Raw genomic sequence first — 23,166 nt, 5'->3', positions numbered from 1 at the left:
GCCTCCTGTCACATCAGCCGACCGCTGACCTGCTGTTGACTCACACACACCAACACACCCATCTCTTCTGACACCAAAGAAAGTACCATCACCATTGAGTGAGTTTCTCTGAATATGGCTCAGTTCGAGTTGCTCACGTTGCATTCAGGTTTTGTTACTAATTATACCAATAAAGATCATATAAAAGTGAAGAAATTGTATTTTATGTTTTTCTCTGTTGGAAGTTTTAAGATTTTCTTGGAAACCAGATCTGAAGCATCTGAAAAATGTTTTATGTATAGCTGAAATGCTTTTAAGCTTTCACATCTGAATATGTATTTTCATGGACTCTTGCGGCTTCATTTTGAACTCCAGCAAGAGAAATATTTACATCTTTTTCATCTACATCTACATCAGCAGCTTAGTGGGTAGCACTGTTGCCTCATAGCAAGACGTTCCTGGGTTCAGTCTCTGGTTTTCAGTTCCTGGTTTTCAGTGTGGAGTTTGCGTGTTCTCTGCATATTTTTATGAGTTTTCTTGCCCAGTCCTAAAACCTGCATGTGAATATGCCTCCAGGCCCTCCTTGCAATGTCAACCAAAATTGCCAGATTAAATAAAAGTTAATAATAATTATAATACATGTGTTTCCAAGAATAATAAATCTGGCTCTGAAAGAATGAACGTCTACCATTCTGAGGGTTGGTGATTTCATCCTGGCATCCCTCGTCACAGTTTAAGCATTCCTTGTCCACAGAGTATGTCATCCTTCTAGTGAGTTTCCCTTGAAATCCTAATCAAATATCTAAACCTCCTCAACTAAGGAAGCTCAGTTCCATCAGTCATGGACTATGGTTACGGTTGGAACGTAGATGGAACAATAAATCAAAAGTTTGGCTTCTTAGCTTCTTCTTTACCACTACAGACAAAAGCAATTCCTTCATTACGGCAGGTAAAGCCTCAATTCGTCCATTCATCCATTCATCTCCCAATATGAACAAGACTTCCTGAAATGTAAACTCCTCTGTTGGAGGCAAAGACTCGATCCCAACCCAACCTTTACCAGTTGAGGACCATGGCTTCCGTTTTAGAGGCGCTGACTCACCTCCTGTTTATCCATCAATCCATCCATTTTACACACAATAAAAAAAAATGCTTTATGCAATCGTTTCAGACCATTGAAGTAGCAAACCTTTTTTTTTTCAAAACAGACCCTGTTTATGTTCTTTTAACGGGAAATTACGACCTTTAATTACAAAAGTCTAGAAGCTGAACGTAAAACTATAAACAGTCATATCCTTAACTGCTTCCATAATATCCCTATGGATCATGGTTAACAGTATGAGTCAATGCATTCAGTCATATAGATTGGAGGTTCCTATTGTTAGAGTTACAGGCTGGAAATAATCTCCAACATATTTCCTTCATTACACTGTTGCAATATTCTCACTGCTCCATAACCTTTTTGTTAATTGGACCACTCATACAAAGAGCCTGTGTGTATTTACACACAGATGACAGTTCCTCATTTGCTGGGAGCTATTTTCCCTGTTATTACAGTTTGGATGGCACATGCAAAAGGTCAGTGTTTATCTCTGCCTCCTTCGGTGGCATACAGATACTAATGAAAATAGAAATGGTGCAAAAAAAAAAAGGCAGCGAGACAAGCTTGAAAGGATGAAAATGCTGATTGGTGAAAAACCTTCTGCTCTTTCCTTGTCTCTTCACATCAGTTTAATTTAATATTTTGTGTTATGGCGCTCTGAAAAGGAAACGCAACACTGCTCTGTCAATAGCTCGGGTGAAGTCTCTGGAAATTCGTTACAACAATTGTAAATTTTGGACCGTTCACTTGTAACTCGCGGCATAACTTAGAGAAAAGTCTGAATCACACACATTTCATTTATTACTTTAGCAACTTTAACAAACAACTGTTCCCGTTCATTCTGCTAACAGGAAGCATTCCTGTCCATAGAATCAGGAGCAACAGTGACGTCCGATCCCGTAGCTCATCACTTCATTAATGACTGAGAGGAAACCCCTCGTCTCATTCGGAGATCAGAGGGCGGCACCCCAGAGGGCGCTGCTGGGTGGTGCAATAAACTGGAACGCTCGACACAAGTTCAGGCCTAATCGTCTCATTGTCTTGGTTCTGCTTGAAGGGATCAACAGCCGTGTTAAGCTCCTCAGGGTACAGGCCCTCAGCTGCTCGCTGCCATTTTTCTTTTGTTTTTCTTGTTTTTGTTTACTGAGCAGTGCCAAACAGTTACATTTGGATATTTAATATTGTCGATTTAATAAATAAATAATTTTAAGTTCTTTGCTGTGTTCTGTTTTGTTTTGTGATTCTATATAATTCTCAGCCAGCAAATTGACAAGCGTTTATTGGTCGCAAGTAGTGTTAGATTCTAGATATGACACGAGTTGCAAGCTTAGTATCAATTTTCCTTTTTCAAAAGGTGGCAAGCTGGAGGAAATAAAGCTCGGAGCTATACTCATCGATGAAGGTTTACAGTCCGATAAATACCAACACCAACGTGTAGACTTCCATTTTGCTGTGTGGCTATAGGTGTTTAGAAAGGTCACTATTGAAAATTGGGTTGCCACTTCAAAATCCAAGATAGCCACCACCATATATTTAAATGGACTGTCCCGATCTTTTGAGGAAACTTTGCTTCCTAGTTTTTATATTACTTAAAAGTATTCTGATGCATGTTCAGTAATCTAGGTAAATAGTCTAGCAAGGGGAAGTAAGGTCCTTTGGACAGATTCTTCTTTGTTGAAATGATTCATCTTTAATTCAAAAGTCTTCTGACAGAAGAAGTATTTTGTACAAAAGACAAAATGTTTCAGCAAAGACAAATCTATCCAGAAGACCTGACATGACCTTGTTAGACTTAAAAGTATTGTTTCCACAAATTATTGCGATGGCCAACAACTAACCTGGCTACCCTCTGGCTCCATTGTTGAACTTGGTTTAACTCCGCTCGCCAGGAACCGTCACTCTGCGCCGTCTTGGACAAGGAAAAAGAAAAACTACCTCTGCTCTTCTCCACAGTGTAATTCTTACACACTTGAATATCTTGCTCAAAAATATTTTCTTGCATTCTCTGTTCAATCCTAGTCCAGAAAAACACCAATCTCCAAAACTACAAACATTCACTATTCATATCACTTAGGACATTGGTGTACCGCTTGTTCATTTGTAGAGCTTGTGGATGAATCTGAGCTGCTATCACATGTAATTTGATATCAATATCACAAATATTTATAGTCATTATTGTTGGTTATGGTTATCTCATGAACTTGTATGCTGCAGTATGGCAGCACTGACGGGAGCTTTGCTTCGACTCAATCATTTTTTGTTCCTGTTGTTTTTGTTGTAACTTTTTTGGTGCCTACATCATACACCCACACTACGGGTATGACCACGACGCATTTTTGGAGTTTTGTGTGTCGTTGCCTTGCCATCCTGCCATTGTGGTTCAGTTCCTGGCCCCCTTCCAGCCTAGGATTCAGGCTCCTGCCTGTCATGGCGGCCGTCTCCATGATCCTCCGTCTGCCTGCACAGACCAAACTCTACAGAACAGTTTGGTTCCACGAGGAAACCTTGGATGTTCTGTCTCTCGGACCGGGTTCTAGACGGCAGTCATTGTCCATTGCCATAGTTATTATCATCATGCTGCTAACGGGATTGCGTTGCTAACAAGAACACATTGCTAACAGAACCATGGGGCTTGTAGGACTATGCTGCTTTAGATGAATTTCTTTTTCACTTTTGGCGCCTTGTTTTTGTACTTTTGTTGCATGCTTTGATATTTCTTGTTGTTTTTTGACGAGTCTAGACGTTTCTTCTTGCCCATTGCATTGTTGACCTTGTGTGGATCTGGATATGATAAATAAACCTAAACCTTATTGTCAAGTAGAACTGACGGCCATCTTGAATCGTATCGACTATACATGTTAATCAGTTGTAGATGATTACTTCCTGAGAGTTTTCACCAAATTTGTTGAGTGGTTCATGAGACATTTTGCTAACAGACAAGCATGTAAATACATGCATGAACACACAGACAGGCAAAAAAAAGTTTTTGTCAGAATTTCCTGTTTTGGTGACGGACATAAAACATGTATAGGTTTTAAATATTTATATACTGGTTTGAATAAACTATTTTTCCCCCATACTGACCTTGTTTCAGCATCTTAAAGTATTTGTCAACTATTTTGGGAAACTTTTACATAGATGCATGTTCAGAATAATCTAAGATGAATGTTGAAATAAAATATTTATCATCTATAGTTCTCTGGTTAAAACACAGTGAAGTAAAAAGTAGACTATTTTGATCATCCAGCCAGCCATCCTGCCGCTTGTTCCAAAGTCAGGTCTTGGGGGTAGCATCTTGTGCAGGGAGGTTCAGACAAAGCTCTCCCCACAGCCACCTCCTCCAGCTCTTCTGGGAGGACTCCAAGGTGTTCCCAGACCAACCGAGAGACGTAGTCTCTCCAGCGTGTTCTGGGTCTTCTCTGGGGTCTCCTCTCAGTTGGACATCCCCAAAGCATCTACTTAGCAAGGCACCCAGGAAGCATCCTCACCACTGGGGGTTCGATTCTACCAGCAGTCACATGCCAAAGTGTCCCTGGGCAAGACAATGAACCCCTCATTGCCTCCGATGTGTGTCCCTTCAGTGTATTAATGTGATAAAGCACTGATTATTCTTTGTACAGATCTAATAGAGTGCTGTATGAATGAGTCAATGAGGGCACAGATTGTGTTGTAAAGCACGTTGAATAGCTTGGTAAGATAGAAAGAAGTTATACAAGTACAGTCCATTTTAAGGAATAAAATACCTGAAATTATTTAGTCAGTCATTTACATTACAATTATTGAATTTATACTTAATTTTTGCCCTCTTATGTCATGAGTAAACTTTTTGTTTCAAAGCATCAGCTCATGTGCAGACCGTCTGTTGATAATCTGGCAAATAAGATCTAGGATTTGTTCAGATTTTCTGTAAACGATTCTGTTTTCTCTAACGTCCCTTTTCGACCAGGACATCATGTTGTCACGTTAGTGTATTTTAGAACCCAAGAAAGAAACAAAAAGCTCTCCCAGCTGAGTTGATAATTTCCTTTCAGCATAAAACTACAGATTTTGAAAATCCAAATGTTTGATTCTGGTTTAAAATGAAGTCATCCCCCGTGAGGATCAAACCAAAGAATGCAAGCCTAAAGCTCTCCAGGCTGCAGGCACAGCATGTTGAAGGTTCAGGTAGAAACTTGACAATGCCAGAGGCAGGGAGAGAGCTGGAGGGACATGGAGTTTGAGGAAAAAGGGAGGGGGCAGAGTTTGTAGCCCTGGGGGGCCTCACTCCTCTCTGTCACTGCACCACAGTCCGAGATATGCCCTGTAAGTGATCCGTGGACACGGAGTCTGCAGGTCAACTATGACAGCCTGCATCGTGTGTGCACTCGGGAGTGTACGCAAGTGCATCTGCATCCTGTCTCCCCCGATGCTGGTGACTGTCAGTCATCGCCGCCTGTTGCACCGTTCCGAGATTCACTTGTGTGCAGCAGGTGTGCTTGCTCGCCGCTAATGAAATGAGACCAACCTAGAAATGTGGCAAAGGGCATCAGAGGGCTAGAGATGTGCTAGAGCAATATGTTGCCATGGCAACAGTCAATGAGACCTTGCCCACATATATGAGAGAAAGGGAGAGAAGCATGTCTCAGTGAAGCAGTTGCCATGGCGACTCACTCCTTTGCAGCTGCCTGGCCTCAGAGTGAGTGTTTCTGTTACAGCCGCTCTGCTGTCACAGCTGACTATACATGTATGATGCTCTGCTGGATCCTCACACTGAAGCATTTAATACATATTTCAACGGGTGTTCAACATATTCAGGTCCACAAAGGAAGCTTCCACAGCAAGTCAAACGCTCTTCCGTTCCATAGCAGATGCTGTAATGGTTATTTATGTGGCTGATCTGCTCTGCTGCTCTCCCATAACCTCGGGCCTGCACAGATACTCGTACATACACACACCGGAGCCAAGAGGGGCTGTCACTGAGCCACTGTCCCAAGTCCCGTGTGTGCCATATGCTGCTGTCAGCTCCTGGCAGGAAGGAGAGCCCCGCAGTCATCTGGGAGAGCGGTTCAAAGGCCAACGAGGGCCCGCCAGAGACTGTCCTGCACGTGAACATAGAACTGCAGGGCTGTTACTCGTTATTACCGTTAACTTGTTTCTGAAGCTGCCTCTGTGTCGGGTGAGTCTGAGAAAAATGTTTGAACTCCCTCTAATAGACTGTGTCAGTATTCACATCATCATTTCTAGAATTCTAGAAATTTAGAGTTCTAGAATTGCGCCGATCGGGGTGGCTGCATGTTGGAGTAGCTCTGTTACATTCTTTCTGAGTTATTGCTTTTGAAAATTTTAATTCCTCTTTTTTCTGGATGTAAATCACTCTCTTCGGATGATTACTTCGTCTGGTATTGGATGCTGTGCAGCTTTTGGGCATTTGTTATGATGCGTAACCATGACAACACGGTGTTTTTTAACTACCAGGAGCAACTGAATAACATCTCAAAAGCTCAATAATACCTCAGCTACAGCCCAAACTATCAAATGAGTTGAAAAGGAGGCGTCGTGGATGAATTCCCGTCAATCTGACAGCGGTCCTCGAGTCCCTGACTGACGAGATCCTTGAGCTAGTGGGAAAATCGGCTCGTGACAATGGGAGACCGGGATCGTCCCCCATCATCTTCAGCTGTCTGTCTGTGGCGATGAGGAGCTCGGCAGACTGCTGGGAGGAGTGACCATCGCTCAGAGAGGAATTCTGCCCGGCATTCGGGCGGTCCTTCTGCCCAGGAGGACCAAGAGACCAACCGGATCTGACAGCAATCTGGATCTGGGTGGATGGATCAGTATTTGTGGCCAGATTCTTTGGATTTGCTGCAGGAGATCCTTCCTGCCCACAGCTATCAGCATCTAACAACTCTTGAATGAAGAATGAGCTTCGACAACACGTAATTTCCCTTTGGGATTAATAAAGTATTTTTTAATTGAATTGAATTGCAGGGCGGCGCAACTGGTAGAGCTGCTGCCTTTCAGCGAGAAGGTTGCCGGTTCAAATCCCGGTCCGGGGGCCTTCCTGGGTGGAGTTTGCATGTTCTCTCTGTGCATACATGGGTTTTCTCCGGGTACTCCAGTTTCCTCCCACACACCAAAAACATGCATGTTAGGCTGATTGGTGACTAAATTGTCCCTAGGTGAGAGAGAGAGTGAATGGTTGTTTGTCTCGTTTGTCTCTATGTGTCCTTGTGATGAACTTGCGACCTGTCCAGGGTGTACCCCGCCCCTCGCACAATGATTGCTGGACATGGGCACCAGCGATCCCCGTTACCCCAAATGGAAGAAGCGGGTAAAAGATAATGGATAGATGGATGGATGAATCATTAGATTTTTCGTTTTATTTTTCTACGTTTGTTCTCATTTACCTGCTCGTATCTAAAAACGTTCAGCTCATCCAGGAGAGGGGATCTATGACTTTCATACATTCCATAACTTTTCAAAAAATGTACAATGTCCTTTATAGAAATGCATTTAGATAATACTTTTACCTAGTTGTTTTGTTTCCCCCTAAATTTTAGTTTTTAGCTGACATTTAGCTTCTTTTAAAAGTCTTCTTTTAGCTTTAACAACTCAGTTTCAGCTTGTTCAGCAAGTTTCAGCAAAACCTTTTAGTAGTTTTCACAGAAAATACATTTTTCAAGTTTCGTTATACTTTGTTTTTAAAGTGTCAGTGGCCTTGGTCATTCATTCTTCAATTTTTCTGAACATATTGAATTCTTTTTGGACATTTGCTGCTTTTTAACTGATTTTCCATCCAGTACCAGACCATAGTTAGCCGACTGTTTTACTGTATAATAATGTGCCGTTTGTGCCTAGAAAGTGAGAAAAGTAGATAAATATTGAAAAAAGTTGTTTCAGGACTAAAATAGAGAGAAAACTATACCAAACTGACGATTACTTGAAGGTCACGTATTAAAAAACTGGCAAAGATGCACCATCCTTCAGTTAATCGTAGACTTTTATTCATTTTTTTAAGCTATTGTGCTAAATACTGTCTTTTGTGTCCATCCGTGTTGTGTTTTAGTATTTTTATTTTTTTAGTTTGAGAGGATCTGTGTGTGTTTTGTGATCCTTGTCGTCTGTCCTGTCCTCAGTGTTTCTCCCTCATGTGATCAGCTCCTGCTCCACCACCTGTCGTCCTTCCCCAGGTGTTTGTGTTTATCCCCTCGGTAGTGGTTTCTAGTTAAGTCTGCAGCTCTATGTTCCCCGCACATTGTCAGGAATGGCGTTCTGGTTCTGTCTCCCTCTGTGTCTTCCCAGTGATTATGTAAATTTGTTGCACGTCGGCTTTTGTTTTTTCATTTATTATATGTATATTATTTTAATCCTGAGTTCTCGGCGTCCTGCCTGCACATGGGTTCTACCAGACGGCAGAAATGTAACTGAATTTGTGGGGAATGTGTCCAAAATGTGTTCTTCTCCCTGATTGTGGCGCAAAAGGTTTAAAAATCTTATCAAGTTGTTCAACGACTGTTGAGTCAAAGAGCTTTATGAAGTTTGAATGGTTCATAGGTCAAAGTTATGGGACACAAATGGATAAATTAATTACCCTTTCATCATCTCATTAATCAGATTAGTCACACTGAGGATACGAGATCTTTCAACTCAGTATTTTACTTGCAAGGGTGCAGAATTGAAAACGCGCTTACACAGATGTTAAGTTGAAGCTCAGATCTGGCCATGGACAGTTTAAAGAAGTGCCTTTTTATAACGCTTATCAGACAGAGATGAGGTCAAGACGGCCTCTGCTTTCCAACTTAGAGGCCTTGGAGTTTATCAGGTCTGCAGGCTCTGTGCTCCTGCAGACACACAATCAACTCTCTAACTCACACACATTAGTTTAACACTAGTTACTAACAAACATCCATAACCCTGAACTAAATTCCCCTAACAATAAACAACTGTTTTTTTTTTCTGAAAATGATCAGAGAATGGACAGAAAATAAGTTAAAAAGCAGCAGAAGAACTCCCGAGCACGACAATTTTAGAAGATTTCACCAAAGTCCAACTTAGAAGAACCATACAGAAATAAAAGGGATTGATTAAGACTTTTGCACAGCCTTGGTGCGAATATTTAAAGCAATTATTTAAATGCATTTTGAAAGAATAAAGACAGTATTAGTAAAGCATCAAAGATCATGCTCAATCTCCAGTTATAAAATCCAAAAACGTTCAGTCAGGTCATCTGGACGGCTTCTTTTTTAAGCTGAGACGTTCCGTCCTTCATCCAAAGGACTTCTTCAACCTGAGGAGCCACCAACAAACCAAACCATACCATACCATTTTATTTATAGAGCACTTAAAACAGCTACAAGGCCAACCAAAGTGAAGTACAGACGGAACAACAGGTAACACACAAAGCAATGTACAAAATGAAGTAAATCAAAAAAATAGACATAACAAGACTGATGAAGGACGAAATGTCTCAGCAAAAAAAAAAAAAAAACATCCACATGACCTGACAGAACATTGAGTACCACTTTACTATAAGGCTCCCCTTATAGATGGCTAATAAATAGTTTATAGATACATTATTAATTCCTCTATAAATACTTTATAAATCATTAGTTATTGTTAATTGTGCATTAAAATGACAGTTTCTTTCCAAATAGTGAGCCAAATCTGTTCACCTATATATTTCATTTAGAGTTGTTAAATTAAACATCTCAGACTAAGTTACTAGCTTGTAAGCACAATAAGCATTTGTTAACCTATTTTTTTTTTAGGATATAATGTTGTACTTTATCACTGCATTATAAGTATCAACAACTACCGTATTTTTCAGACTATAGGGCGCACTGAAATCCTTTAATTTTCTCAAAAATCAACAGTGAGCCTTATAATCCAGCATGCCTTATGTAAACCAGAATTTTCACTTTTTTGCATGAATTAGCATGCCTGCGATTTAAACAGCTGACCAACATATTTGTTTTTTCCCATATTTATATTCCAATTTTTGGCTGAGATTTGACGATTTCATTCATTCTGACATGGAAAATATTGAACACTACCATTTTCAACCACTAGAGGGTCCTCGACTAATATGGCAAGCCAAGTTAATCAATAATAGATAAGTGGCTACTAATGAGACACTTGGCTTGCCATACAAAGCCACCTTCGTCTCGCTCTGGAACTCCTGGAGCAAACGTCAAATCAGCTGCATTTCACTGCGCCGCCCTGATGAAATGCAGCTGATTTGACCATTAAAGTTCATTTATTAAGGAAAAGGTAACCTGAGACACTCCTTTACTATAATGTCAAGCAAGCAAATAATTGTTTTTAGGTGGTTATCTTGTTAAATTTTGAAGAAATGCACAGCGAGTCGTCCCTCTGTAAGCTACCACAGCCGCAAATTGGCTTTTGAAATGCAGCTGATGTGACCGTCAAAGTGCATTTATTAAGGAAAAGTTGAACCGAGACACACCTTTGCTATAATTTTGAGTAAACAAATAATTGTTTTTCAGTGTTAATCTTGTTAAATTCTTGTAAAGTCCTCACGTGCATGCTCCCGTGGCCACCATTTGGCAGCCAATCGATTTTGAGCACAACGGCCCATGTTTCCGGGTTGTCAGCAGTGATGCATAATAGATGCGACTTATACGGCAAAGCGACATATTTATGGAATTTTCCACTTTATTAGACATATTTGGAGTGATGCCACTTATATGACGGTGCAATGTGTACGGCAGCAAGTACGGTAATTCTGTTTGCGCTTACTGATCTCGAACCAATTTTATGTGGTGCAACTGAACAATGTTGTTATCATGAATGAGTTGAATAAATTTTGACTTGTCTGACTGTTTTGTTTTGCTAAATGCACATTATAATCCAGTGTGCCTTATAGTCCAAAGAATATATCGTAAAAAAAAATTAGGTTTAAAAATGCTTATTGTGCTTACAAGGTATTAACTTAGTCTGAAATGTTTAATATAACAACTCTATATGAAATATATAGGTGAACAGATTTGGATCACTATTTGGAAACAAACTGGTCAGTTTTGTCTCTGTCACCCTTAATTAATGCATAATTGACAATTACTAATGGGTTAATAGAATGTTTATAGAGGAATTAATAGCATATCTATAAACTATTTATTAGCCATCTATAATGGGAGCCTTATTGTAAAGTGGTATTGAACATTGTTGGGTATTAGTGAAAGGGTTCTAAGATTTTAAACTAAAGTTACTGGTTGAAAAATAAACTTATTGAATGTAAATTTCCCTAAACTTTTTTTTATTTTCCATGATAAAACTTGACATTTCCATGAGACATTTCTGTTACGTGTCCATGTTGTACCTCAAGGCAGCGCCCGCTAATGATCCGTGTCAGTCCATAACTGATAGCATTAATAAAACCTTCTGTTTTCCTAAGATTCCTCTCAGGGGAGCCGACCTAGAAATCCTTCAAACACGCTGTCCGTGCAGCCAGGAGCAGTTTGCACTTTGTATTTATAGGAGTTCCCAGCTCTAATGTGCAAAATAAAGTGCTGAAATTAGGTAAATTTATTCCAAACTTCATGTCTTAAGTGCCGGTGGCTTTATATTATCTGCTGACGGCGCGCAGAATGCTTTTTTGGTTTTTAATCTTTTCTGTCGCAGCTCTTCTGAACGTTGGGCGTCATGTTTCCTTATTTTTATCCCAGATTACAGATTATTAACGCCTTTTTTTTTTCTTTTGGGAGCGGGGACGTTTTTGGGTTAGACTTAAAAGAAACCTTAACACAGAAACATTTATCTTTTGTTAATGTTCTGCTCGCATTTAAAACCTCCTAGTGCAGGAAAATTCAATTCAACGTGCAGTTTCTCGTGCTCTGTGCTCAGAAATGCACCGGTTTTTGTCTTTAATGTGAGAGAAAGGTATTTAAAAATAGTAAACCTCGTATCAAATGATTTTCTGCAGGTGTTATAAGTTTAATCAACAGGAAACGGGTTCTTGCCGTTGCTTTTCTTGTTGATTAAAGTCTAAATTACATAAAGCTTCTTTCATCCGCAGGGAGGGAATGGCGTTTTATACCCACTCATAGTTCTTTGTTTTGATCCAGCTGAACAATTTGCTGTTTATTCAATATATTATAGCCTAACGCGGTGTTTGATCAAACAGAATATGAGAGATGTAAACACATTTATTGACTTTCTACCCTGCTTTTTGTTTCTCTGTGCGTGTTTAGATATCCGTGACCGCAGGAAGAAACCCGTGATGCTGTTTATCCACGGCGGCTCCTACATGGAAGGCACCGGGAACATGTTCGACGCCAGCGTCCTCGCCGCCTACGGCAACGTGATCGTGGTGACCATGAACTACCGCCTGGGCGTGCTCGGTGAGCGATCCGAAACGATGAACGCATAAACGCGAAGCTCGTCGGCTCCGTACGAGTCGGACCTCCTCGGCAGACTCTCCGTCTCTTATCTGAATTGATTACGCTGATGATGGATGACTTTAATAAAACTTCATCAACGTAATGACAACCAGAGCAGACATTGATCATGAGGGCTCAATCTCTCTGCTCCGTTCCAGTCTAAAAGCTATAATTGTGTAATTAAACCTTTTTTTTTTTTTTTTTTTTACAAACTAGGAGAGGGAATTTTTGCTGGCATCAAAATTTAATTCACTCATAATCATGTTTCTTTTCCAATCACTTGTTGTGTGAGGAGAGAGGCCTTATTTAAAAAAAAACCAGACTTCATTATTTTTTATTTATTTTTTATTAAAAGTTTTTATTACAGCACAAGTTCCTTTAGAGAATATTACAACATTTTGATTCAATTAGTCTCAACTTTTTGAGAAGATGTGGGCACCAAGTTTATTATGATCTGGGCCCCAGTTGAACTCAGCGGTTCTTGAAGTTTTGTCTGTCGGGACCCCCCCTTTGAAAAGGTGCCCCCCTTCACCCTGACCCTCACTTTCAGCAGTCACACTTTGAAACAAAGGAGTGTGATTTCTTTCAAAGTTAAACCTTTTTACTAGCACAAACTGCTTGTAAAATTTTGTTTGATTAATATTGTGCACATGGCGGTTTTGTTCATGAGTGAGGGAAGAATGGAGTGTGAGACTGACTCATTGAAATCGTACAGCGTCTGCAGTATTGTGGACTCTGTACCGGTCCATTGTGGTGAAGAGTGAGCTGAGCTCTGATTACCAGTTGGTCTACGTTTCTACCCTCACCTATGGTCACAAGCTCTGGATAGTGACCGAAAGAATGAGATCGTGGATACAGGCGGTTCAGGTCTCTCTTGTAAATGAGTCTCCGAGGCTCAGTGGGATTAACCTGAATAAATAAAGGTTGAATGAATGGATTCCCTCTGCAGGGTAGCTGGACTCTCTCTTGGAGATAGGGTGAGAAGTTCAGGTCATCTGGACAGTTTCTTTTTTTTTTGTTGAAACGTTTCACCTTCCATCCAGAAGGCCTCATCAGTCAAGGAAACGCACAACAAAACTGATTCTTCCCCCAAACAGCTTACTCCAAAGTGGAACAAAATGTTTCAACAAAAAAAAGAAACTGTCCAGATGACCTGACTGAAAATTGTTGGATTGTATACCTGGATTATTGAGCATGGACTTTTTTGGTGAGAAGTTCAGTTATCCAGGAGAGACTCAGAGTAGAACCGCTGCTCCTCCACATCGAGAGGAGCCAGTTGAGGTGGTTTGGGCATGTCAAATTGGGAGGAGACCCCAGGGAAGACCTAGGACACGCTCTCTCAGTTGGTCTGGGAGCGCCTTGGAGTCCTCCCAGAAGAGCTGGAAGAGGTGTCTGTGGAAAGAGATGTCTGGACCTCCCTGCTCAAGCTGCTGCCCCCGAGACCTGACTTCAGAACAAGAGGAAGATGATGGATGGATGGATGTGAGGTTGCAGGCTTATAAACTAGTTTGAGCCGTCATAATGTTTTGGAGCATATTGACATTGCATCGGTTTACGTTGCAGCTAGTTGACAAACAGCATTTGCACGAGTCCTTGAAGGCATCTCACACCTTTTCTGTGTTAAATTTTTTATTAACGCTAAAGAGCTAGAGCTGCACAGAAGCCGTCTTTATGACCGAGAGCATGACGCCGACTCTCATGTCCACATTTAAAAACAAACACCAACGATGGATTCTTCTTCTTATTATTATTATTATTAAAAACTGGTCCTAATCCAACTATTTTTAGTTCCAAAGTCTACTCCAGTACATTAAATCATGGACGTGGGGGGGGGGGGGGGGGTCAGCTGCCAAGGAGGGTGTGAGAGGTGTTCAGTACAATAATGCACGTGACCTACAGTTCAGTTTGGAAAGCCATGCGGATGAAGAAGGCTGTGATTTTCCAACAATTGGCCACACATAAGTCAGACACAGGTTTCTGTTCTCTTGGTTGCAAACGCTCAGAATCCACTGAAACTGCATTTTCTCAACATTTTGAGTTGCCAAACAGTCTCCAACAGTCACAGCTGGCTCAACCACTTTTGTAATTGTCGCTGTATAAGTCACATTTTTTTTGCATAAATTAGCATGCCCTGCAACTTACACAGCGAAGCGACATATTTATGTTTTTTCTCCATATTTATAACCTAATTTTTGGCTGCGATCTGACAATTTCATTCATTCTGACATGGAAAATACTGAACACTACCATTTTCAGCCACTAGAGGGCCCTCGACTGATATGGCAAGTCACGTGTCTCATAGGTAAAAGTGGCTATTAATGAGACACTTGGCTTGCCATACAAAGCCACCTTCGTCTTTCTCCAGAACTCCTGGAGCAAACATCAAATCAGCTGCATTTCGCCGCCCAGCCGAAATGCAGCTGATTTGACCATCAAAGTGCATTTATTAAGGAAAAGGTCAACTGAGACACACCTTTACTATAATGTCGACCAAACAAATAATTGTTTTTAAGCGTTAATCTTGTTAAAGTCCTCCCGTGCACACTCCCACGTCCGCCATTTGGCAGCCAATCAATGTTTGGCACAACACTGGCACATGTTTCCGGGTTGTCAGTGGTGACGCGTTACAAATGCGACGCGTCATCGCTGACGCATTATAGATGCGACTAATACGGCGAAGTGACGTATTTGTTTTTTTTCCACTTTGGACTGATGCGACATGTACGGTACTTTTGCAACTTTATGTTATAGGAGTCGGAGTGATGTTCGGAGGAGATGGAGATAGACTTTCCAGCAGGAATAGTTTATTTTACATCATCAGTTGGTGAAACCTGCCGCTGCCAGAGATTCAATAAATTCATAGACTCTTTTGCTCTGAACGTTGCCAGTGATGTATAAAAGTATTATTTTTTTCTCAGAACCGAAGGACAACGTTAACGAGTGTTGGCTCATTAGTCAGGCTGGTTGTGTTACTGGTTCAGCGTTCCTGTCTTTGTGTTTAGCTTTATACCAAACTGTCCCTTTTGTTGGATTTGTTTTTACACGCCAGATGTGTTTATTCTATTTTGTTCATATTAAGTGATTCCAGGGTTCATTACAAAACATTTTAACAGCAGTTTGTTTTTTTTCTTCTTCTGACATTTAAACTGATTTTTCTTCTAAAGCCAAAAAAACAAGGTAATGATCACAAAATAAACATTTTCTGTAGGTTGCACTTTTTATGTTTAATCAACGCGCCAACGGAGAATTTAGTCTACAAAAGGGATGCATCTTGGCATCAAACCGTTAGCACACCTCTGGTCCAAACCCCTGCAAGCATCCAACCAGAAAATCACTGCATTTAGGTGTTGGATTTTAGATTCGAGCCCAAACGCAGTCGATAAAGGTTAATAGGAGTATTTACCTCTGCTAAATATTTAACTCTCAGCAGTTTTAAAACCTCACATTTCATCAAACTACTACACGAACTTTCTTATTTCATTAGAGGCTCAATAAAAATGGCATCCCCTTATTAAAAGCAGTGAGTTATAGCTGGTAATCAGGTGACATCATCTAAATGGAAATGGGTCATTTAGGAGGGTTAAACCAATGCTTGCCCTGCATCAGTGTTGCTGTATTTTTCTGTTGCATCAAAAAATTATTAATTTTGTTGTGATGGCTGGTTGGTCACATTGTGAGGTAAACTTGCACTATTAAATATCACCATGAATCAAGGGGAAGTTACTCAAAAAGGCATCTGTGGCCAGGTTAAATCAGAATTTCCATGGGTCCAGCTCCAGGTATATTTCTTTTAATAGAGCAAACTACTCATTAGTTGACAGCCCATCTAACCCTTTATAACAAATCGGCTACACAAGGACGTCAACCTTCTCACAGTGGTGTAGTCTACATTTTTGTAGTGGCTATACTGTGCTTAGAAACCAAAGTACACCGGTTAGTACAATGCAATCGTTAATTTATTTTGATTTTTAAGCATATCGAACATTTCCAAATTTCTCTGGTGCTTATATCTGAATAAATGTACAACAAACTTTGTACAACGTTCGGCTTTGTATTAAAAACATGTTGTAGAATTGACAAAACAGTATCAAAGCAAAACATGTTCAAGTATTATACAGAAGTATTAATTATACAAAAAAACAAGTTGAACCAACTCAATGTGTCTCTAAAATGTTCCAAATGTGTTGACAATGATACAAGCCCATGTCATGTATCGTTGCCAACGGTACGTGACATGGGCTCATGTCAGTGGCACTTTTTAGTGGGTATACAGAAATTCCCAAGATTTTCTAGTGGGTATACTCCGTATACCCTCGTATCACATACACTACACCACTGCCTTCTCATCTTCAGCCAGTTTACTAAGCTCTTACAGGCCTCGGCCACAAATTATTAGCAGCTCTTTCTCAATACGGCTCTTTTTCTGCAGAATATCAAGAGTAGTTTATTCCACTTTGATGACATCCATGCACTGTCTTTTAGAAGCTTCTGAATGAGTTGTATATTTTAATTCTATTACATTTATATAAGCTGCAAATATTCTTGACCTTACACTTGAGGCTTGCACCAGCTGAACATGGTTCCTGTTCTGTTATATGGTTGCTGAGTCCTCTGTTTGCTTGTCACTCTCGTGGAAAATGCTTTACGAGAGAGAAGAGGATGCAGACACGCGAACCAGACAGACGGCAGCCATTTTTACTGACACAGAAATCCACCTCACAAATAACTTCACCAGCATCGCCGGCCTTAAAATGGCTATTTTGTGGCTGTAGGAGTAATTCTAAAGTGGTTTTTAAATAAAGCAAAAACTCCAGAGTGTTTTGGGATAAGAGAGCTCCGTTGCGCAGTCAAACTGTAGGATTGAGAAAGTGTTTAAAAAGGTTTTACAGACCAAATGTTGCACAACAAAACCAGTCTGCTCAGATCTGTCATGTTCAAATACGACAAAAACCGAAAAGATTGTCTACCAGCTCAGCTCTGTTCCGCGAGCTCGTCATCCTGCTGCTGAAAATAAACTCGACGTCTCTCCTTTGTTACTCACCGCAGTCTGTCTCGCTCCATTGAGATCAAGTAATTTATCTCAGAGAGGAGGAACATGCCTCTAAGGAGGCAGGTGCGAACCAAAGGAATCTAAGTGCATTAGATATTTCATTAGCTGGGAAAAGAGTTGGCTCAAGGAAGTTGTTTAAAAAAATGATTTGTTTTGTGGCACTCTTAGAGGACATTACTGGGATGTTTTTGGAGATCTTACACTGCCTCTACAGTGGTGACGGATTTTCATTTGCACATAATTATCCTAAAGTGTTTGCGTTTTCGTGGCTTCTTTATTAAACTCATCAGCATTCTTCAAGTTGATAAGAAAATGCTGTTTATGATGCGACCGTTACCTGCAGGGTTTGTTGTGTCGAAGTATAATCAGCTCAGTTCCAGTTTATTTCAGAAGTTTAGGATGCAAAGAAATTAAAGTAAATGCGCTCCATTGAAAATGTATTAAACGGAGTCCCGTTCGGTTAAGATTAGACCTGTAGAGATAAACAATAAATCAATTAATCGCATGATGATTGAAAATTATCACCCACATTTTTATTTATCAGCTTTATCGTTTCTCCATGTCTCTCTTTCTACTGAAGACACTGGATGACAAAAGGCTCAACTCCGGTAAAAATTTTAACCGTACAAAATCACGTTTTTGGATCGCTAAAAGCGGCTAAGCTGAGAAGCTAAGCTACGAGCTAAGCTAACAGGCTGACCTCGGGGAAATAAACCTCCGTCTTGCCGAAGCTACCACATTCACGGTTGAAACCCGTGCCTTCGTGTAAAAAGTTGTTTTTCTCTGCAAAAAGAAGCTGAGAACTTGTTTACTGATTTTTTTTTTTATTAAAAGGTTTGTGACAAATGCTACAGAGCTTAAAACATTCCGAGCATCCGCCATTTCGAAAACCGAAAAACAACTACAGAGAGAGAGGGAGAGCCCATCACAAGGGTCCTCCCTCCCATTTTTCTTAGAGACACGCTGCTCGCTCCCTCACTATCATGGATCCTTCGGTTTAAACAGTCTTGTACTGCAATCCAGTGGTCAGAAAATGGTGCCACACAGAAATTAACCCAATTTTCTTCTTAAATTTGACAATAATTATTAATTATTGTCAAATTTCAAACAAAATTATCGCTTATCGTAATAATTTCTGAGACAATTAATCGCTCAGCAAAATTTGTTATCGTGATGACAGACCTAGTAAAGATATATTTCAACTAGAGCCTGACCGATATGGACATTTTGGCTATCGCCGATACCGGGAGGGGAAGGCAAAGGCTGATAACCAATAAAATGGCTGAAAATGTTTTAGCTTTGTCCACCCCCAAGAATCTAAGTAAGCAGCAAGTGGTCCCACAGTAAGTTTACAAGTGGTGCACTGGTCATGAAAACAGTCTTCCTAACGTGTGTTCACATTTTCTATCCTCCTCTCTGACTCTGACTCCACTGTTCACCATAAAGTTATCAAGTGTGCAACAAAAATATAAATTAAAAGAAACGCTCTTCCCTGTTCATTGTTTAAACAGTCAATAATGTATGGTGAAGGTCTAATTAGTATTGACCGCAACAGGGTTTTTTTTCAGAGAAGGAAAGATTTCAGACAAACAATGCATTTAATTGAGGACAACAAAGATATAACGTTACTAACACTGATATATTTTACCTCTACTTTAGATTTATTGTTCGATTTACAATGAAATAGCCTATGCTAGGCTATCTACACGTTAGCTTGCTAACTTGAGAGGCACATAGCTAATGACAAACAGGTTGGAGGATCAAAGAGAATTTATTATTGATTTATTTTACAGATCAGTTGTAATAAACTTATCATGCTCTGTTCAGAAAATACGCTACACAGTATTTCTCGCTGCTTCGGTTGTGCTGAAAGTGAAACTTAAGTGAACGGCCATGACTTGAAAGTAGTCTTCATGCGCCCTCTGCTGGATACATTGTACAATTACGGCTACTTCCAGCATTTTTAGAGGTGAAAATTAGAAGTGTTTATATCGGCGAGACAGTTATCACCGATGCCAATGTGTCCCCAAACTTTTATATCGGCCTAAAATTGCGGCCCCTACCGATATATCAGTTGGGCTCTAAATTCAGTTGTAATGTGACAATTACTTTAAATCCATGAAGCATAACTTACATGGTGATCTTTTTTAATATGAAAATATAAATGTATTCTTTCTGACCACTGGAACATTGTGATACTATCTGAAGACAGACATTTTTCTTAGCATCGCCCTGTCATTTCTTATCTAAATTGATTTAATAAATCATTCTTGATCCAAAGCTTTTTCTAAATTTTGAGGAGACGACCGTTGATTAACAGCCTGGTGTGCTGAACCTGAGCGCTCATAGTTTTCTTGTAGCCTGCATTTAACTGGACCACCACAGGTCAGTTGTTGACTCAGAATTGCATTAAAAAAATTTACATTTTTGTGGCAGAATCACTTAAATCTGTTTGCTGCCAAATGAGTAGGGAGGGTGTTTAAGTGTCTGAAAGTACAAATAAAAATCTGCCTGTTTTTGTGTGCACAACAAACTTTTTTAGAGAAAATTTGCTCAGCAGACGTTTAAACATGTTTTTAATTTCAATTGAGCCTCTTCAACTCATTCAAGAAGATTAAAAACTTTCCAGAAATGTCAAGACATTTTGAAGACTACTTTTAAGAATGCAGTTTGGGAATTTATTGTCAACAAATGATCTTATTAATTACAGATCTGATCATGTTTCTATCCTGAGATAATACTTTTTTGTACAGGGCTCCCAACGACTCTGGAAATCAGGGAAAACCTGGAAAATGACTTTCACCTTTACCGGACAGGGAAAACTCGGAACTTTAACACTGATCTGCTGATTAAAATACAACTTTTCAGATATTTTGACGTGTAAATGTATTTATGTTAGTATTCTGGTGTCATTGAGTCCATGTTCTGCTCCATACACACAGTACACGTACCCTTACTGATCGGCTGTGTTGGCTGTTTATTTTCTGATGTTATACAATATAATTCATTATTAAGAAAGATTGCCACATGCACATACTGTAGGCTACAGTAGTAGTGTACTACTACTTCACTGCTACAGTAAATCGTTCGCTCGCCACCTAAGATGCTGAGTTCTGGACAGTTTGTGACTGAAAAATTTTCCTGGAGTTAAAGGATTTACTCGGCGAACACTCGGGAATTTGTTTTCGTGAAATGCTGGGAACCTTGTTCCAGTTAGTTCATTGTTGTAGTCTACATTTTTGTATTGCGTATACTGTGCTTAGAAATCAACGTACACCAGTTAGTACAATGTAATTGTCAATTTATTTTGATTTTTAAGCATACTGAACATTTCAAAATTTCTGATGCTTTTAATTGAATAAATGTACAATAAACTTTGTACAGCAGTTGGCTATGTATTAAAAACATGTTGGAGAATTTATAAAACAGTATCAAATCAAAACGTGTTCAAGTACCGGTATTAAGTGGTAAGACACAAAACAAGTTGAACCAACTCAATGCGTCTATAAAATGTTCCAAATGTGTTGACAATAACACAAGCCCATGTCACAATACGTCACGGCTTGCGTCATTGGGCACTTTAAATTGGGTATACTGAAATTCCCAAACTTCTTTAGTGGGTATACTCCATATGTCCGCCTATCACCTACACTACACCACCGAGTTAGTTGACTAAACTGCAGACATTGTAGCACCTTTTTAATCCTCACCTAAATTTAATGAAGCACTTTAAAAGTGTTTCTCATGCATTTATTCATAAACTTTATTTCAATGTTTAATACAGCCACAGGACAGATTTCAGTGTGTCCTCCCATCTCTGCCGGACTTATGAAAGCAACAAGGAGTACAGTGTGTTGCCCTAAAGATACAGGGCCGGGGTTCAAACCTCCAATCCTCCAAGATGAGGATGACATTTCTACCACTGAAGCTGCTCCCTTAACCATTTTCTTTTTTGTGGGAATGAGTGGGTGTTTTCTCCAGGTACTCCAGTTTCCTCCCACAGACCAAAAACATGCATGTTAGGCTGATTGGTAACTCTAAATTGTCCCTAGGTGAGACAGAGAGAGTGAATGGTTGTTTGTCTCATTTGTTTCTATGTGTCCCTGTGACTGGAGACCTGTCCAGGGTGTACCCCGCCTCTCGCACAGTGATGGCTGGATAAGGGCACAAGTGAACCCCATGACTCGAAAAGGAAAAAGCAGTTAAAAGATAATGGATTGATGGATGGAGTCCTAATATACAGGATACAGAAATATTCTCTCTCTAATTGTCACAAAATGCCAGATTTTGATAAATTAAAGTCTAGTTGTGGGGTTTCTTATGAAAGACATTAATGATTTTGATGCTAAGAGCCACAGGATGTGCTCTTATGACAAGAATGCTCTGACAAGTCTAAACCACGATCAGGATTCTTCTTTATGCTCCTCTCCTATGGGTTAAAAAATTAAAACATGTCCAAGCTGAAGGTGTTTTGGTGGGTTAGACAAAAATAATGTTACGTTTTATCTTAGCAGCTTTAAGGCACCAGCCATCCAGGTCAAAGTGAACTATTGGATGAATGGTGGCAAGCTTCTAAGAAACTCGAATAAAGGCCCATTTGGTTTCGGTTAAAGCACTCAGAATAAAGCTGAGATTATACTCATGTATGAGTGAGTTGGCAGCACTTGAGACACTCATTTCAGTTCACCAGTAACCTGTAGATGCAATTATAAAATAACACTACTACACAGCATGAACGGGACTAGAAGAAGTCTGGATACAAAAGTCTGGTACAACCAAATGTAGAGTTTCAGCTGGTCTGCTTTAAGTCCCTGTCGCACTATAACATTTTAAACAGCATGCCGACAAATGAAAAGTTCTATCCACAATGCTAGGATGAAGATGGAATAAAAAATAAACTGGAAAACCTCCTTTAGACGTATACACATCGTATTGTGAACAAGTTAAACAAATGTGCAACTGTCTCACTTACAGAGAACTCATACAAGTGTATGACGGCGTTTTTTGACTTATACAAACATTAGTGTAACTCGCGTCAAACTCATGCACAGTATCTTGCAATGATCACGAGACATCAGATATAAAAGAGCAGCTCTCTGCACCCCCTGAAGGTTTGCATAGATCAAAATGCCTCAGAAGAAATCTAACAAATCTGTGATCAAGGAAGTTGCAGCACCATTCTCCATCTCTGAATAATCGTTGTGGACCTCCACACTTCATGGATCCAGCAAGAGTGGTGAGTTGCTCATCATTTGTAGCTTATATATAGCTGAACCCATTGATATCAGAAGCATTTGTAATGTGGGGTGACACATTGGTGGGAGGTCTGGGGTCCTCCCCCAGAAAAGTTTGAATAAAGTAGATGCCATTTCCTGCTTTCTGGTGTATTTTAACGAGTTGTTAAACATCTACATTTACCTATATACATAAACACTTGATTTAATAACTACGAGAGCATGGCACAATGCTCCTCCCCCAGTCAACAACTGCGGCACTAATGTAGCGCTAAGCTAGCAGTACATAATACTGATATGCTAGCTAAGATGCAACAGGCATAGCGCTCCGCTTCTCTCACGCATCTGAACCCCCTCACCCAGGTCAACAACTGCCGGCACTAACGTAGGCTAAGCTAGCAGCGCATAATACTTATGCACTAG

The 23,166-nt window shown here is 40.0% G+C and overlaps 1 protein-coding gene across 2 annotated transcripts in view; it reads left to right on the top strand.

The window, feature by feature from the left end:
• nlgn2a (neuroligin 2a) overlaps positions 1-23,166 on the top strand; it is a 291,767-nt gene that overhangs the window by 104,336 nt on the left and 164,265 nt on the right. For both annotated transcript variants that reach the window (XM_037676806.1, XM_037676799.1), the window contains one exon: positions 12,271-12,420. In XM_037676806.1, the coding sequence (XP_037532734.1) occupies positions 12,271-12,420 (150 nt within the window). The remainder of the gene's footprint in view (positions 1-12,270; positions 12,421-23,166) is intronic.

The sequence above is a fragment of the Nematolebias whitei genome, chromosome 1, assembly GCF_014905685.2.
Source record: "Nematolebias whitei isolate Nwh7 chromosome 1, NemWhi1, whole genome shotgun sequence".
NCBI classification, from domain to species: domain Eukaryota; kingdom Metazoa; phylum Chordata; class Actinopteri; order Cyprinodontiformes; family Rivulidae; genus Nematolebias; species Nematolebias whitei.
This window is presented reverse-complemented; position numbering and strand designations above follow the sequence as displayed.